The sequence below is a fragment of the Trematomus bernacchii genome, unplaced genomic scaffold (assembly GCF_902827165.1).
Source record: "Trematomus bernacchii unplaced genomic scaffold, fTreBer1.1, whole genome shotgun sequence".
Lineage (NCBI taxonomy): Eukaryota > Metazoa > Chordata > Actinopteri > Perciformes > Nototheniidae > Trematomus > Trematomus bernacchii.
In genome coordinates, this window is record NW_022988088.1 from 1 (window position 1) to 20,000 (window position 20,000).

At 47.6% G+C, this 20,000-nt stretch overlaps 1 protein-coding gene and 1 pseudogene across 1 annotated transcript in view; both read left to right on the forward strand.

Annotated features, from left to right (window-relative positions):
- The first annotated feature begins 6,956 nt into the window (after positions 1-6,956).
- Positions 6,957-9,925, forward strand: LOC117474943 (annotated as a pseudogene).
- A 7,451-nt stretch (positions 9,926-17,376) lies between these two features.
- Positions 17,377-20,000, forward strand: part of LOC117474941 (ankyrin repeat and SOCS box protein 2-like) — a 6,216-nt gene continuing 3,592 nt past the window's right edge. The window contains exons 1-6 of the mRNA XM_034120976.1: positions 17,377-17,385; positions 18,080-18,342; positions 18,981-19,091; positions 19,184-19,353; positions 19,493-19,648; positions 19,797-20,000. The exon at positions 19,797-20,000 is cut by the window's right edge and continues 42 nt beyond it. Of these exons, the coding sequence (XP_033976867.1) occupies positions 17,377-17,385; positions 18,080-18,342; positions 18,981-19,091; positions 19,184-19,353; positions 19,493-19,648; positions 19,797-20,000 (913 nt within the window). The remainder of the gene's footprint in view (positions 17,386-18,079; positions 18,343-18,980; positions 19,092-19,183; positions 19,354-19,492; positions 19,649-19,796) is intronic.

The window sequence follows — 20,000 nt, forward strand, 5'->3', positions numbered from 1 at the left end:
GCTTAGCAAGTAGTCAGTTTAGCTTGGGTTGCTATGCTAACATCACCCATGTTATACCAGAGAAACTTTCATAACAGCGTTGTGATGCCAAACAGCGTCAATTCAGACTGACACCAAACAGCGTCAATTCAGACGACACACATTCACTAAGGGGAACTGGGGATATGTATCAGCTGCTTGTGTGACAGTCAGACAGTGAATACTTTAGAGCCGTGTGAGCTAACCCGGAGCTAACGGGAGAATACACTCCCGTTGAAGAGCAGCCGGCCAGCACTGCAGCGGTCGGTAAATGCCGCTGAAACACATTAATAAACAATGAACCACGGCACTCTGGAGAAAAGTATAAGGTTGGAGAAGTCGTTATTTTAATTTAATCTGGCTTCGTATGATTAAAAGCAACGCAGTCCCCGGCCCGTTGTTGTTGTGAGGTGAGCTCCGGCGTTGGGGAGAAACTCAGCGACGTAAACTGTGACGTCATGACGCAGCAGCGGCAGCACCAGTCGGGCTCTGAGCGGTGTGAAAAGAGCTGGCGCTAAACCGAAGAACCGGTTCTGAACCAGAAAAGCTCTAGCACGGAGCTTGAACCGGAGTTGCGTTGGTGTGAAAGGGGCATTAGATAACTCTCTACACACAACACGGAACCAACGTTTGAGACCCACTGAGATAACTCACTACACACCACACGGAACCAACGTTTTAGACCCACTGAGATAACTCTCTACACACAACACGGAACCAACGTTTGAGACCCACTGAGATAACTCACTACACACCACACGGAACCAACGTTTTAGACCCACTGAGATAACTCTCTACACACAACACGGAACCAACGTTGAGACCCACTGAGATAACTCTCTACACACCACACGGAAACCAACGTTTGAGGACCCACTGAGATAACTCTCTACACACCACACGGAACCAACGTTTGAGACCCACTGAGATAACTCTCTACACACAACACGGAACCAACGTTTGAGACCCACTGAGATAACTCTCTACACACACACGGAACCAACGTTTGAGACCCACTGAGAATAACTCTCTACACACCAACACGGAAACCAACGTTTTGAGACCCACTGAGATAACTCTCTACACACACACGGAACCAACGTTTGAGACCCACTGAGATAACTCTCTAACACCACACAGGAACCAACGTTTTTGAGACCCACTGAGATAACTCTCTACACACCACACGGAACCAACGTTTGAGACCCACTGAGATAACTCTCTACACACCAACACGGAACCACACGTTTGAGACCCACTGAGATAACTCTCTACACACCACACGGAACCAACGTTTGAGACACCCACCCTTGAGATAAACTCTCTACAACACCACACGGAACCAACGTTTGAGACCCACTGAGATAACTCTCTACACACAACACGGAACCAACGTTTGAGACCCACTGAGATAACTCTCTACACACAACACGGAACCAACGTTTTAGAACCCACTGAGATAAACTCTCTACACACCACACGGAACCAACGTTGAGACCCACTGAGATAACTCTCTACACACCACACGGAACCAACGTTTGAGACCCACTGAGATAACTCTCTACACACCACACGGAACCAACGTTTTGAGACCACTGAGATAACTCTCTACACACCACAAGGACCGGAACCAACGTTTTTGAGACCCACTTGAGATAACTCTCTACACACAACCGGAAACCAACGTTTGAGACCCACTGAGATAACTCTCTACCACACCACACGGAACCAACGTTTGAGACCCACTGAGATAACTCACTACACACAACACGGAACCAACGTTTTGAGACACCACTGAGATAACTCTCTACACACCACACGGGAACCAACGTTTTGAGACCCACTGACGATAACTCTCTACACACAACACTGAACCAACGTTTGAGACCCACTGAGATAACTCTCTACACACCACACGGATACCAACGTTTGAGACCCACTGAGATAACTCTCTACACACCACACGGAACCAACGTTTGAGACCCACTGAGATAACTCACTACACACAACACGGAACCAACGTTTGAGACCCACTGAGATAACTCTCTACACACCACACGGAACCAACGTTTGAGACCCACTGAGATAACTCTCTACAACACCACACGGAACCAACGTTGAGACCCCACTGAGATAACTCTCTACACACAACACGGAACCAACGTTTGAGACCCACTGAGATAACTCTCTACACACCACACGGAACCAACGTTTGAGACCCACTGAGAGAACTCTCTATACACCACACGGAACCAACGTTTGAGACCCACTGAGATAACTCACTACACACAACACGGAACCAACGTTTGAGACCCACTGAGATAACTCTCTACACACCACACGGAACCAACGTTTGAGACCCACTGAGATAACTCTCTACACACCACACGGAACCAACGTTTGAGACCCACTGAGATAACTCTCTACACACCACACGGAACCAACGTTTGAGACCCACTGAGATAACTCTCTACACACCACACGGAACCAACGTTTGAGACCCACTGAGATAACTCTCTACACACAACACGGAACCAACGTTTGAGACCCACTGAGATAACTCTCTACACACCACACGGAACCAACGTTTGAGACCCACTGAGATAACTCACTACACACCACACGGAACCAACGTTTGAGACCTACTGAGATAACTCTCTACACACAACACGGAACCAACGTTTGAGACCCACTGAGATAACTCTCTACACACCACACGGAACCAACGTTTGAGACCCACTGAGATAACTCTCTACACACAACACGGAACCAATGTTTGAGACCCACTGAGATAACTCTCTACACACAACACGGAACCAACGTTTGAGACCCACTGAGATAACTCTCTACACACAACACGGAACCAACGTTTTAGACCCACTGAGATAACTCACTACACACCACACGGAACCACCGTTTGAGACCCACTGAGATAACTCTCTACACACAACACGGAACCAACGTTTGAGACCCACTGAGATAACTCTCTACACACCACACGGAACCAACGTTTGAGACCCACTGAGATAACTCACTACACACAACACGGAACCAACGTTTGAGACCCACTGAGATAACTCTCTACACACAACACGGAACCAACGTTTTAGACCCACTGAGATAACTCTCTACACACCACACGGAACCAACGTTTGAGACCCACTGAGATAACTCTCTACACACCACACGGAACCAACGTTTGAGACCCACTGAGATAACTCTCTACACACCACACGGAACCAACGTTTGTGTTATGATGTTAGCATAAGCACACATATTGTATAAATAAGCATGTAAACACCGTGGACCTAACCTTCTCTAGGGGGGTCCTCACCTCTTCTAGGGGGGACCTAACCTCCCCTAGGGGGGTCCTCACCTCTTCTAGGGGGGTCCTCACCTCCTCTAGGGGGGTCCTCACCTCCTCTAGGGGGGTCCTCACCTCCTCTAGGGGGATCCTCACCTCCTCTAGGGGGGTCCTCACCTCTTCTAGGGGGGTCCTCACCTCCTCTAGGGGGTCCTCACCTCTTCTAGGGGGATCCTCACCTCTTCTATGGGGGTCCTCACCTCTTCTAGGGGGATCCTCACCTCTTCTATGGGGGTCCTCACCTCTTCTAGGGGGGTCCACACCTCCTCTAGGGGGGTCCTCACCTCCTCTAGGGGGGTCCTCACCTCTTCTAGGGGGGTCCTCACCTCCTCTAGGGGGGACCTAACCTCCTCTAGGGGGGTCCTCACCTCCTCTAGGGGGGTCCTCACCTCCTCTAGGGGGGACCTCACCTCCTGTAGGGGGGTCCAGGGGCAAGTTCCCCCGGGAAGATTTTTTTTTAAATATTGAAGTTAAAAGCATCAATCTGGTGCACTTTGAGAGCAACATGAGAGATCTATGGATACATCTCTCAACACCCATTTGAAACAGAACTGGAAACAGATTTACTTTTTCTTTATGGATATTTTACAAATCACTCCCCTTTTAAACTGTATTCTTGTTTTGTCATATAGTATTTCATAACTGTTTTTCATTTATTCTCTCTGGCCATCTCATAATGTTCACATAGAAACTAGCTGTCAATAGGAATATCATTCAGAAGAATTATCATTTCATGCAAAGATCTGTCACAAAAAGAGGTTGCCCATTTTAAATGCAGGTGTTGTTATGGCAACGCCAGTGGCCCAAACAGCCACATGTACTGCTGCAAATACGTTCAAACATGCTGTCGACACGTAAAGCTAGTGGCAACTATGCCACCATTTCAGCTGACTTTTCCTCAGAAATACTGTCACATCACATCCATATATTTCAGTGCTAGGTTGATGCTTAGCATAAGCTAACTATGAAACACTTTAACTGACAGGACTCAGGATCAACTGTGTACTGTAAGGTAGCTTCTAGCTCATGTCGAACAGTAAGTCAACATTTCCCAGAGAGCTTTCTTGAAATCACCAGGTAACACTAAAAAACATTACATTTAGATTGTATGACAAAGTGTTATTTAATATATCTGGCTAGCTATAGCTACTTGCTAACGGTTTAGCTTACCCCCGCGATTCAAAGTAACGTCAACGTAGCTGTAATTTATGCTTGCTTACATGTTCGCATAACTGGAAGTTACTGGCATGTACATCCCTTGTTTACCTGGCTCGAGTGCTGGCTCTGGGGTTGTTGTTGTGTGAACCACCACTTCAGAATTGTCGTCTTTTTTAAGAAATGTTTTCTTATGTCCATCTTCAAAACTCTGAGTCCGACTGACAGTTTATTTTAAACATTGTCACCAGCTCACAGGTTCACCTCTCTGGTTGGTCTGGTGTCTTGCCTCTGTTGCATTCACTGAACACGGCAAATTACAATGCTGCCGTCCTCTCTAGTGTCATGATGAGGTTCAGGTTAAAGCACGGTTAAAGTATTATATTTTTGACTCAATAATATAATACATGACTTTGAGAGTAAGCAATCTAGGCATATTAACAAAATTAATTAAACATACTTATCACGGTGACAGTGTACTGAGATTATTTTTAGCGTTTTTTTCATTTTTTTGCTAGGGGGCCCTTAGTGGCTGCGGGGCCCTAAGCAGCCGCTTATGTCGCTTAATGGGTAGGGTCGGCTCTGCCTCCACCTTTGTTGTAGAACATCTTCTTCTTATATCCGTTAGTGCAGCTAGCACCAGGTGCTAATAACAACGGCGCCGGTACCTCGCTCCCACGCTCACGCGCACTTTGGCTTTTGAGCTGCGGGCGCCAGAATAAGCCAACATCCCCCCACTTTTCATCACGTACAGGGCAAATGAAAAGTGTTAACCGGGGTGAAAAGGGTTGTAACATTTACTTAAGGGACCTATCATGCAAAATGCACTTTTGTTACGTCTTTTATACATGAATATGTGTCCCCGGTGTTCCAGGGAACTCACCAAGTGTCAGAAAACACAACCCTCTCTATTTTCCTCCATACCCAAATCCTCAAACGGGCTGCTGCAACGGATCTGATAAAAAACTGATCCAGATTTGAACATTTCATATGACGTCAGGACGGAGGAGCTCCGCCTATATGGCCAACTCTCCCACCTATCAGGGGAATGAGAGGTTGCCGTGGCATTGGTAACAGCATGGTAACAGATAGCGTAAATGACGCTCGTAACTCGGCCCACCTCCTCTTGCAGGGGGGCGTGCGTCAGCTGCAGCGCATGCAAAGACAGGGTGGAGGAGAGCAAAATAGAGCGAAAATGAGGCATGGCTAAAATGCATGATCTTTTTGGTATTTTGAAAAAGAAAACGTTATAAATATACCTTATATAGGTATGGCCCTACAATATATTATTCAAATATAGCATGATAGGTCCCCACTTTAATTATGAATGTTGTTACATCAAGGCCGACAATTTACGGTCAAAAATGTTTTCCCCCCCTCCCAGAGCCCCCCCAGATCTGGCGCCCTAGGCTAACATCTATAACACCAATGCTAAGGACCGGCCCTGCATGAAAGGGAGCAAGGTCATTGGACAGACAAATTACAAATTAATTTAGGTGCTTGGTTACTTTTTTATTTTATTTTGCATGGGCCCCTGGCCGGCTCTGGGCCCCGGTGCGTTGCACCGGCTGCACCGTCGATAGTTACGCCCAGTGGCGGCGCCAGGGTATGGCTGGGGTAGGCTACAGCCATACCAAGAAATGGCTTAGCCCCACCTTAGCCCCACATGAAAAAGTGATGCAAATTCAATTAAATAATAAGCAAAATGCTAAATGTTGAGAACACGGATTGCGAAAATATACGGGTCGTGTCCACAGCACACAAACTGATCCTGCTGTAACAACAAGTGCACGTTACTGATCCAATATGGTTGAGACCATTCGGGCTTATGCTTATAAGAGGGGTGCAAGGAATAGTCTAAGTAGTGGGGGAGTTTTATACATAAAGGTGTGGAAATTCTCTGGCGTTTAAAATATCAGCGCGGCCGCGGTCAGATCAAAATGCCTCCGAATGCAATTTGAATAGACCTACAGACAATCAGAGCAACGCAACGTTGGATCTGCGTCATGCCTTATTGATTGAGATCAATTGAAACCGCCATTCAGTATCCCCATTGGATCTTCAACGTGTACTATCATACGTCACGTTCACAGTGATCCCTTTTTATTTACTACAAGACAAATGTGCCGTTTTATTTCATACAGTTCAATTTTGATTGAGACAAGGAAATAATCTAAACCTCACGCGTGGCGTTTCACTGTCAAGGGGGGCTATATAGCGTGTATGTAATTACATTGCAAATACTGACTTGAGCACCACCACTGTATGGGTTAGCCCTACCATAGATTACCCAACAAAAATGCTCTGGCGCCGCCACTGGTTACGCCACTGGGTGACGCCACTGGGTGACGCCACTGGGTGACGCCACTGGGTGACGCCACTGGGTGACATAAATCTTAACCTTTGTGTCCGTCTTCAGCTTTTCCCGACTCAGTGAACCGATGCAGTCTGAAGAGTGAGAGCGCTCTGCTGCTGGCCGCTGGACAAGGAAACGTTTCCTGTGTCGACTTCCTCCTGAAGCACGGAGCCGACCCAAACATCGCCAACAAGGACCGAGAGACGACGCTGTTCATCGGTGAGTTACAAGGCTCCGTGCTGTAAGAATATAAGAGTTTTCTAAAGTTCAGTAGGTTTTGAAACTGGATATCACCCTCAGGGCGAGCCGGAGGATCTGAAAGTGAAGACAAAACATTTTGTTAAACCTTCATCCTTTCTGATATCCAGCACAAATGCCTCTGGTTAAATAAGTCAAAAACTTTGCCAAACTCTTAGGAGATTTTCTTCCTAACACTAAGCATCTAAGCATCTTTAGGGAGTTGGACAAATCAAAGATAACCAACTAGACCTGGCTGCCTCGTTTCCTTAAAAACTACATTTAATGTTGACAGAGAAAAACGGCAGACTTGAGATTTCAAAACCGTAATCCATAATCATTGGGGGACGTGGTCAGTCCACGGTCTGCGATACAGAAACATGTGACCAACCGCTCTCTGGTTTAATTGTTGTTGTTTTTAGCCTGTGAGAAACCCAACGAGGCCATTGTGGATCTGCTGCTGAGGGGTGGGGCTCAGGTGAACCGGTCCAACGCTCAGGGAGCCAGCGCTCTTCATGAAGTCTGCATGAACGGCCAGTTGAAGCTCTGCGGATGTTACTGGAGTCCGGAGCCCACTTCCAGACCAAAAACGTCCTACGGCATCCGGCCTCTCTTTATCGCTGCACAGCACGGGCATGCCGACATCATCCAGCTGCTTGCTAAGAAAGGTGAGCCGACGCACCTGCCCATCAATCAGAGTCCGTCAGGAGCTGATGTTAAGGGGTTTCTAAAGGGGTTTTTGTTCCTTTTAGGTGCAGATGTAGATGGCCAGGCGGCAGACGGAGCCTCGCCACTGTTTGAAGCCTGTAAGAACGGCCATGTTTCCGCGGTGGAGGTGCTGCTCTCTCTGAAGGCAGATGCTAACCGCTCCATGAAGTCGGGCCTGCTGCCTCTTCATGTGGCTGTTCAGAACAACCACTTCAGGTGTGAGACAGCTCTCTCTCATTGATTTAGACCTCATTTGAACCTAAACCAGTATATACAATCTGCCAGGGGCTCTACCAATCAGGTGTTCCGATTCAGACTAACCCTTTTTCAGTATATACAGTATTTGTTTTCCTGTCTCCAGCTTGTTTCTGTCTAAAGTAAAAATAGGTCTGGTGGTGTGAGTTAGTCTCCATGAAGACCCCCTTGCCCCCCTGACAGATGTGTTGTGTATTTCCAGAATCGTGTCGTTACTGATCCAGGTGACCAGCATGGTCAGAGTACAGCACAGCGGCATCTAGTCCTCTGCACATTGCGGCAGAGAAGAACCAGGATGAAATCATGGATCTGCTGATCAAGTCTGGATTTGAGGTCAACTCCGAGCTATCGGAGGCCTTCTCCATTATGTACAAGGACCGGCGGAGCACGGCGCTCTGCTTCTCCGTCCACAACATGAACCTGGAGGCGGCCGAGATGCTGCTGGAGGCCGGAAGCCGACCCCCAACCTGGATTTGTTCAACCCGCTGCTCATCGCTGTGCGGCTGGGCCGGATAGATATGGCCGCACTGTCTGCTGAGGTACTGGTTGCCAACGCCAACGTTCAGATCCCCACCCCAGTCGTCCTCGTTACCGGCAGCCATCCTGCTGAGGATGGAGTCACTGCCCCATGCTCAAACTTGCTGCTGGACAACGGTTGCGACGCCGGGTGCTGCTTTCGACTGTCCGTACGGACAAAACCACATCTGGCCGTCCAGCCGTCGGCTTTCCCAACGAGGAAATGCAGGTCAGTGCAGCGTTGCATTCATGTGAATCAGAAATATCCAAACTGAAGCATGTAACACCCTTTTCTGATACTAAAAGGCAAGAAAAGTGGGCGTTGTCCTCAAAGTAGTGGGGAAAAAAGTAAAACTTGAAACCAGAAACATCCCCTAACACTTTTTATAGTCAAGGCAACCAAACCACCTATTTTCTTCTCCACCGTAACAAGGATGATAAAACCTGTTGTTGATGTAGCCGGTCCCATGTTACCCGCCTCTATGAAGCTGATCATCACTGATTACCCATTTGTTTGCCTGAACACATATGAACCTGGTCTTAGGATTATAAGAGGGTCTCCTCTATCTTTTTCAGTTCTGTGAGGCCATTTCCTGTCCTGACCCCTCTGCCATGTCGCCGGTCCACATCATCTCGCTGCTGCTGGACTACGTCGGACATGTTCGTCTCTGCTCCCGACTGATTGAGGTCCTGGAGATTCACAGCGACCTGGGCGCAGATCCAAACTGAAAGCCGGTAAGAATCAAGGACATGAAATGGTCACAGCTAACCCTTACCCTAAATCGTGTGCAGCTGGCTGAGTGTCTTTTAATGGTTGTTTACATTGATATAAATATTTCTGTGTAAGCCTCAGTTGATTGGCTTGCAGTGTAGGGGCAGGGTCAACATTGATCAGGTGTGTTCTCTAACCTGCCGTCTGTTTTTCTTTTCAGTTTCTCCTCATCCTCTGATGCAGCTCTGTCGGCTGGAGATCAGACGTCTGCTCGCCGTTCAAAGACTCAAACGGCTCCACACGCTGCCACTTCCTGTCAGACTTGTCCGCTTCCTGCACTACGACGTCACCTGCGACGGCACCTTGCGACGGGTACATGTGACTGGTACTGGTGACTGGTACATGTGACTGGTACTGGTGACTGGTTACTGGTGACAGGTACATGGTGACTGGTACATGTGACTGGTACTGGTGACAGGTACATGTGACTGGTACTGGTGACTGGTACTGGTGACAGGTACATGTGACTGGTGCATGTGACTGGTGCATGTGACTGGTACATGTGACTGGTACTGGTGACTGGTACTGGTGACAGGTGCATGTGACTGGTGCATGTGACTGGTGCATGTGACTGGTACATGTGACAGGTACATGTGACTGGTACATGTGACAGGTACATGTGACTGGTACTGGTGACAGGTACATGTGACTGGTGCATGTGACTGGTGCATGTGACTGGTACATGTGACAGGTACATGTGACTGGTACATGTGACAGGTACATGTGACTGGTACATGTGACCGGTGCATGTGACTGGTACATGTGACTGGTACTGGTGACAGGTACATGTGACAGGTACATGTGACTGGTACTGGTGACAGGTACATGTGACAGGTACATGTGACTGGTACATGTGACTGGTACATGTGACCGGTGCATGTGACCGGTGCATGTGACCGGTACATGTGACAGGTTACATGTGACTGGTACTGGTGACAGGTACATGTGACTGGTAACTGGTGACAGGTGCATGTGACTGGTGCATGTGACTGGTGCATGTGACTAGGTACATGTGACAGGTACATGTGACTGGTACATGTGACAGGTGCATGTGACTGGTACATGTGACCGGTTGCATGTGGGACTTGGTACATGTGACAGGTACATGTGACTGGTACTGGTGACAGGTACATGTGACTGGTACTGGTAAACAGGTGCATGTGACTGGTGCATGTGACTGGTACATGTGACCGGTACATGTGGACAGGTACACATGTGGAGGCTTCATCGTAAGGATCGCGGAGCTAGTTGGTGGACAAATGGTTTATTATTCGTATCGTATTAAAGCTATTGAGGAGGTCAATAAGCTTTGCAGTTGGCGAGTTTCTTAGATTAGGACATTACACCTGGAACAGCTCACCTGTTGAACCTGTTACACACACATTGAGGTCATTCAGCAACACTAACGCTTCCTGGGTCTGCGTAAGCACACGATCCAGTTCAGGTTTTCATCATGGGAGTTACAAGAGCGGGCCCTGAACAGACATCAGTGATGGTGTGTGTGTGTGTGTGTGTGTGTGTGTGTGTGTGTGTGTGTGTGTGTGTGTGTGGTGGTCAGAAACTCTGGGCACAAGTGATAGCTAATTAGCTAAATTAGCACGAGCAGCTGTGGAAACAAGCCTTTGTTATTGAAGCCCAAAGTGAGCGGACAGGGACTAATGTGTAGTGAATAGGTTAGCGGTTTGATTCTGCAGAGCACCTGAGCGTCTCACACCGTCCTGCCCGGATTGGGGATGATACCATGTTTCCTCTCCGAGGGAGGGGAGGTACTTTCTCATTGGCTTGCCAACAACGGCTATTCAAACTACAGCAGCAGCTTGGCAGTCCCATCCCAGGAAGTGCTTGGCTGCCTCACAGTTTGGTCTTTGCGTTAAAATGATGGACTGTTTATTTACGTTTAGATCAGGGGGTGCGTCCCAATCACCAGAGATCCCGCAGACGCTCTCTCTTCTCCGTTCTGTTTTTTTTTTTTTTTTTACAACAGCTGTTTGTTGTAAATACATTTGGACACGATTTTTATGTGTCTCTGGTTCTGTGTTGTATAACTGGAGTTTAAAATAAAAAGGAGTCAAACCCATCATATAATCTATGTGTCTAATTTTTCCGGATTAAAATCACAGTACAAAAGTACAGATCGTATACAGACCTTAGTATCTAAAGAGGATCTACAGATAATAAACAAATGATACCCGGATTTCATACAGGTACACACAGGGCCACAGGTCTTTGATTCACTCATTTTGCAACCACTCGGCTCAGTGCTCTGTGTTAGGGTTCAACACTCTGACCTCCACTGCTCACTTTCCAGCAGCTGAATCTAAAAATCACACACACACACACACACACACACACACACACACACACACACACACACACACACACACACACACACACACACACACACACACACACACACACACACACACACACAACACCACACTCTAATTGAACTATGTTTACTTAAAGAGGCCCTATTCTTCTTCTGTGGTGTTCCCTCTGCTGTAGTTATATAGGTGTCTGTGACTCTAGAGGTCTGTCTGTCACTCTAGAGGTCGCTCCGCTGACATGGCAGCTCCTAAAATACCCAGAAGCCCCGCCCCCTTCCCCCTGACTTGCAGCACAGACAGAATCTCTCTCTTCTGAACGCTGAAGGGAACGCTGGATTAATAAAGAGAAGCTTTTACACGACAGGTGAGTCAGTGCTGCTTCACACCAACAGACATGTATACAGTCAGTGCTGCTTCACACCAACAGGACATGTATGCATCAGTGCTGCTTCACACCAACAGACATGTATACCAGTCAGTGCTGCTTCACACCAACAGACATGTATACAGTTCAGTGCTGCTTCACACCAACAGACATGTATGCAGTCAGTGCTGCTTCAAACCAACAGACATGTATACAGTCAGTGCTGCTTCAAACCAACAAGACATGTATGCAGTCAGTGCTGCTTCACACCACAGACATGTATGCAGTCAGTGCTGCTTCAAACCAACAGACATGTATGCAGTCAGTGCTGCTTCACACCAACAGACATGTATGCAGTCAGTGCTGCTTCACACCAACAGACATGTATACAGTCAGTGCTGCTTCACACCAACAGACATGTCTACAGTCAGTGCTGCTTCACACCAACAGACATGTATGCATTCAGTGCTGCTTCACACCAACAGACATGTATACAGTCAGTGCTGCTTCACACCAACAGACATGTATACAGTCAGTGCGCTTCACACCAACAGACATGTATGCATTCAGTGCTGCTTCACACCAACAGACATGTATACAGTCAGTGCTGCTTCACACCAACAGACATGTATACAGTCAGTGCTGCTTCACACCAACAGACATGTATGCAGTCAGTGCTGCTTCAAACCAACAGACATGTATGCATTCAGTGCTGCTTCACACCAACAGACATGTATACAGTCAGTGCTGCTTCACACCAACAGACATGTATACAGTCAGTGCTGCTTCACACCAACAGACATGTATGCAGTCAGTGCTGCTTCACATCAACAGACATGTATGCATTCAGTGCTGCTTCACACCAACAGACATGTATACAGTCAGTGCTGCTTCACACCAACAGACATGTATACAGTCAGTGCTGCTTCACACCAACAGACATGTATGCAGTCAGTGCTGCTTCAAACCAACAGACATGTATACAGTCAGTGCTGCTTCACACCAACAGACATGTATACAGTCAGTGCTGCTTCACACCAACAGACATGTATGCAGTCAGTGCTGCTTCACACCAACAGACATGTATGCAGTCAGTGCTGCTTCACACCAACAGACATGTATACAGTCAGTGCTGCTTCACACCAACAGACATGTATGCAGTCAGTGCTGCTTCACACCAACAGACATGTATACAGTCAGTGCTGCTTCACACCAACAGACATGTATGCAGTCAGTGCTGCTTCACACCAACAGACATGTATGCAGTCAGTGCTGCTTCAACACCAACAGAATGTATGCAGTCAGTGATGCTTCACACCAACAGACATGTATCATAGTGCTGCTTCACACCAACAGACATGTATGACAGTCAGTGCTGCTTCACACCAACAGACATGTATACAGTCAGTGTGCTTCACACCAACAGACATGTAACAGTCAGTGCTGTCACAAACAGACATGTATGCAGTCAGTGCTGCTTCACACCAACAGACATGTATACAGTCAGTGCGCTTCACCAACAGACATGTATACAGTCGTGCTGCTTCACACCAACAGACATGTATGCAGTCAGTGCTGCTTCAACACCAACAGACATGTATGCAGTCAGTGCTGCTTCACACCAACAGACATGTATGCAGTCAGTGCTGCTTCACACCAACAGACATGTATGCAGTCAGTGCTGCTTCACACCAACAGACATGTATACAGTCAGTGCTGCTTCACACCAACAGACATGTATGCAGTCAGTGCTGCTTCAAACCAACAGACATGTATGCAGTCAGTGCTGCTTCACACCAAAAGACATGTATACAGTCAGTGCGCTTCACACCAACAGACATGTATACAGTCAGTGCTGCTTCACACCAACAGACATGTATGCAGTCAGTGCTGCTTCACACCAACAGACATGTATGCTTCAGTGCTGCTTCACACCAACAGACATGTATACAGTCAGTGCTGCTTCACACCAACAGACATGTATACAGTCAGTGCTGCTTCACACCAACAGACATGTATGCCGTCAGTGCTGCTTCAAACCAACAGACATGTATACAGTCAGTGCTCTTCACACCAACAGACATGTATACAGTCAGTGCTGCTTCAAAACAAACAGACATGTATGCAGTCAGTGCTGCTTCACACCAACAGACATGTATGCAGTCAGTGCTGCTTCACACCAACAGACATGTATACAGTCAGTGCTGCTTCACACCAACAGACATGTATGCAGTCAGTGCTGCTTCACACCAACAGACATGTATACAGTCAGTGCTGCTTCACACCAACAGACATGTATGCAGTCAGTGCTGCTTCACACCAACAGACATGTATGCAGTCAGTGCTGCTTCACACCAACAGACATGTATACAGTCAGTGCTGCTTCACACCAACAGACATGTATACAGTCAGTGCTGCTTCAACCAAAGACATGTATGCATTCAGTGCTGCTTCACACCAACAGACATGTATACAGTCAGTGCTGCTTCACACCAACAGACATGTATACAGTCAGTGCTGCTTCACACCAACAGACATGTATGCATTCAGTGCTGCTTCACACCAACAGACATGTATACAGTCAGTGCTGCTTCACACCAACAGACATGTATACAGTCAGTGCTGCTTCACACCAACAGACATGTATGCAGTCAGTGCTGCTTCAAACCAACAGACATGTATGCAGTCAGTGCTGCTTCACACCAACAGACATGTATACAGTCAGTGCTGCTTCACACCAACAGACATGTATACAGTCAGTGCTGCTTCACACCAACAGACATGTATGCAGTCAGTGCTGCTTCACACCAACAGACATGTATGCAGTCAGTGCTGCTTCACACCAACAGACATGTACAGTCAGTGCTGCTTCACACCAACAGACATGTATGCAGTCAGTGCTGCTTCACACAAACAGACATGTATGCAGTCAGTGCTGCTTCAAACCAACAGACATGTATAAGTCAGTGCTGCTTCACACCAACAGACATGTATACAGTCAGTGCTGCTTCACACCAACAGACATGTATACAGTCAGTGCTGCTTCACACCAACAGACATGTATGCAGTCAGTGCTGCTTCAAACCAACAGACATGTATACAGTCAGTGCTGCTTCAAACCAACAGACATGTATGCAGTCAGTGCTGCTTCACACCAACAGACATGTATGCAGCAGTGCTGCTTCAACCAACAGACATGTATGCAGTCAGTGCTGCTTCACACCAACAGACATGTATGCAGTCAGTGCTGCTTCACACCAACAGACATGTATACAGTCAGTGCTGCTTCACACCAACAGACATGTATGCAGTCAGTGCTGCTTCACACCAACAGACATGTATGCAGTCAGTGCTGCTTCACACCAACAGACATGTATGCAGTCAGTGCTGCTTCACACCAACAGACATGTATACAGTCAGTGCTGCTTCACACCAACAGACATGTATGCAGTCAGTGCTGCTTCACACCAACAGACATGTAGCAGTCAGTGCTGCTTCACACCAACAGACATGTATACAGTCAGTGCTGCTTCACACCAACAGACATGTATACAGTCAGTGCTGTCACACCAACAGACATGTATGCATTCAGTGCTGCTTCACACCAACAGACATGTATACAGTCAGTGCTGCTTCACACCAACAGACATGTATACAGTCAGTGCTGCTTCACACCAACAGACATGTATGCAGTCAGTGCTGCTTCACACCAACAGACATGTATACAGTCAGTGCTGCTTCACACCAACAGACATGTATACAGTCAGTGCTGCTTCACACCAACAGACATGTATGCAGTCAGTGCTGCTTCAACCAACAGACAGTATGCAGTCAGTGCTGCTTCACACACAGACATGTATGCAGTCAGTGCTGCTTCACACCAACAGACATGTATGCAGTCAGTGCTGCTTCACACCAACAGACATGTATACAGTCAGTGCTGCTTCACCAACAGACATGTATGCAGTCAGTGCTGCTTCAAACCAACAGACATGTATGCATCAGTGCTGCTTCACACCAACAGACATGTATACAGTCAGTGCTGCTTCACACCAACAGACATGTACAGTCAGTGCTGCTTCACACCAACAGACATGTATGCAGTCAGTGCTGCTTCACACCAACAGACATGTATGCAGTCAGTGCTGCTTCACCAACAGACATGTATGCAGTCAGTGCTGCTTCACACCAACAGACATGTATACAGTCAGTGCTGCTTCACACCAACAGACATGTGCAGTCAGTGCTGCTTCAAACCAACAGACATGTATACAGTCAGTGCTGCTTCACACCAACAGACATGTATACAGTCAGTGCTGCTTCAACCAACAGACATGTATGCAGTCAGTGCTGCTTCACACCAACAGACATGTATGCAGTCAGTGCTGCTTCACACCAACAGACATGTATGCAGTCAGTGCTGCTTCACACCAACAGACATGTATGCAGTCAGTGCTGCTTCACACCAACAGACATGTATACAGTCAGTGCTGCTTCACACCAACAGACATGTATGCAGTCAGTGCTGTTCACACCAACAGACATGTACAGTCAGTGCTGCTTCACACCAACGACATGTATACAGTCAGTGCTGCTTCACACCAACAGACATGTATACAGTCAGTGCTGCTTCACACCAACAGAACATGTATGCAGTCAGTGCTGCTTCACACCAACAGACATGTATACAGTCAGTGCTGCTTCACACCAACAGACATGTATACAGTCAGTGCTGCTTCACACCAACAGACATGTATGCAGTCAGGTGCTTCAACACCAACAGACATGTATACAGTCAGTGCTGCTTCACACCAACAGACATGTATACAGTCAGTGCTGCTTCAACCAACAGACATGTATACAGTCAGTGCTGCTTCAAACCAACAGACATGTATGCAGTCAGTGCTGCTTCACACCAACAGACATGTATACAGTCAGTGCTGCTTCACACCAACAGACATGTATACAGTCAGTGCTGCTTCACACCAACAGACATGTATCAGTCAGTGCTGCTTCACACCAACAGACATGTATCAGTCAGTGCTGCTTCACACCAACAGACATGTATACAGTCAGTGCTGCTTCACACCAACGACATGTATACAGTCAGTGCTGCTTCACACCAACAGACATGTATGCAGTCAGTGCTGCTTCAAACCAAAGACATGTATACAGTCAGTGCTGCTTCACACCAACAGACATGTATACAGTCAGTGCTGCTTCACACCAACAGACATGTATACAGTCAGTGCTGCTTCACACCAACAGACATGTATACAGTCAGTGATGCTTCAACCAACAGACATGTATACAGTCAGTGCTGCTTCACACCAACAGACATGTACAGTCAGTGCTGCTTCACACCAACAGACATGTATACAGTCAGTGCTGCTTCAAAACCAACAGACATGTATGCAGTCAGTGCTGCTTCACACCAACAGACATGTATGCAGTCAGTGCTGCTTCACACCAACAGACATGTAACAGTCAGTGCTGCTTCACACCAACAGACATGTATGCAGTCAGTGCTGCTTCACACCAACAGACATGTATGCAGTCAGTGCTGCTTCACACCAACAGACATGTATGCAGTCAGTGCTGCTTCACACCAACAGACATGTACAGTCAGTGCTGCTTCACACAACAGACATGTATGCAGTCAGTGCTGCTTCACACCAACAGACATGTATGCAGTCAGTGCTGTCACAACAGACATGTATGCAGTCAGTGCTGCTTCACACCAACAGACATGTATGCAGTCAGTCTGCTTCACACCAACAGACATGTATGCAGTCAGTGCTGCTTCAACCAACAGACATGTATGCAGTCAGTGCTGCTTCACACCAACAGACATGTATGCAGTCAGTGCTGCTTTCACACCAACAGACATGTATGCAGTCAGTGCTGCTTCACACCAACAGACATGTATGCAGTCAGTGCTGCTTTACACCAACAGACATGTATACAGTCAGTGCTGGTGTCTGTTTTATGATGTTTCTCCTCACAGCTCCAGCATGGCGGCTACTACTTGAAGATTATTCTGTCTCCATGTAACCTGAGTGATGAAGAGCTGCTGCAGCTCGCCATCACACGCAGTCTGACGGACAGCCCACCTGTACACCACAGCTCCCACAATCCACCTGTACACCACAGCTCCCACAATCCACCTGTACACCACAGCTCCCACAATCCACCTGTACACCACAGCTCCCACAATCCACCTGTAAACCACAGCTCCCACAATCCTCCAAGTGAAGAGCCTCCTGACCCGTAGGTGACCTCATGGTTTTATTTCCTCTTCCTCTTTGTTTGACTTTCATTCGGGCAGATGGCACTGACATTCAGAACGCTGGTATCAGCTAATAAATGGATGTTCCTCTTCTTTCTTTCAGCAGTGACAATAGCGTTGTGCAGGGAAGTCCTATTTCTGTAGTGGACCCTGAAGGCAGCATCTGCCTGATCCCCTCCATGTTGGCTTAATGACGTTCAGTAGTCTCATTTATTACCTTTTAACGACCACCTTTTAAAACCCTCAGAACTTTCAGACGTTCACCAGTGGGGTATTACAAAGGTCTCTTATTAACCACAGACCTTATTTCAGGCTAACAACCAAAAACACATTCAGAAAACCATTGACTACAAGACAAGCAAACCGGAAGGACTAAAAAAGCTGACTCATGTAAGGGCTTCAGGACTTATTCCTGCACCACTCAAACTTGCATTGTATGCATGTCAATAAGGTGTTGACAGTGCTCTGATTGGTTGTTGAGTCATATTCTGAGCTCTGATTGGCTGTTGGGTCAGTGTCTAAGCTCTGATTGGATGTTGGGTCAGTGTCTATGCTCTGATTGGATGTTGGGTCAGTGTCTGGGATTTGATTGGCTGCTGTCTTTGTGTCACTGTGACAGGAAGACGTTTGATGGGACCGTCAGTCGCTTCATGACGGGAGCTGGGAAGAGCATGGTGGCGTATCGCCGACCTGATGGCAGTCTGGTCCACATCGCTCCAGAACCTGTGGAGTGAGTCCAGTTCTGTTGACCTGTCTCACCTTACCACCTGTTCTACCTGTCTCACCTATCTCACCTGTACCTGATGTGTCTCTTCCCTGCAGTGAGGAGGAGCCTCTGTTCAGAGCGGTCCGTGTCGGGGATGTTAGCAAAGTGAAAGCACTGACGATGGTCCAGGAAACAAACCTGATGCTTCCAAGTAAACCGGGCTGGCTCGCCATTCACCAGGCGGCATGGTACGGGCAGGACAGCTGTCTGAGAGTACTGCTGTCAGGTACACACACACACACACACACACACACACACACACACACACACACACACACACAACACACACACACACACACACACACACACACACACACACACACACACACACTCTCACACACAGTTTCTCTCGTGTTCGTGCTCAGCTCAGCCGGGGATGATCAACAAGCGGACCGAGCACGGGGAGACGGCTCTGATGGTCGCTGTCAGCAAAGACCAGTTGCCATGCGTTCAGGTGCTCCTGGAAAAGGGATCTGATACTAATACCTCCAACTATGACAAAGAGACACCGCTCTACAAAGGTAAATCTGACGGTTTTTATTTGGGCATTAAGATAACCAACATAACGATCTGAACTCGGATTATCCTGTAGGGCAGGGGTTTGAAATGGTGATACTGTATGTAGTTGACTGGTGATATTTCCCTCAATAAACTCTGGTTTCTCTGCAGCCTGTGAGAGGAGCAGCGCCGCGATAGTGGCGGCCTTGTTGAACCACGGTGCAGCCGTCAACACTCCCTGTATTTGGAGTTTCACGGCCCTACACGAAGCTGCTACTCAAAACAACGCGGAGATCTGTGAGATGCTGCTGAATGCTGGAGCCAAACACACTCTGGTCAATGTGTACGGCCTCTCGCCGCTGTTTACCGCCTCGC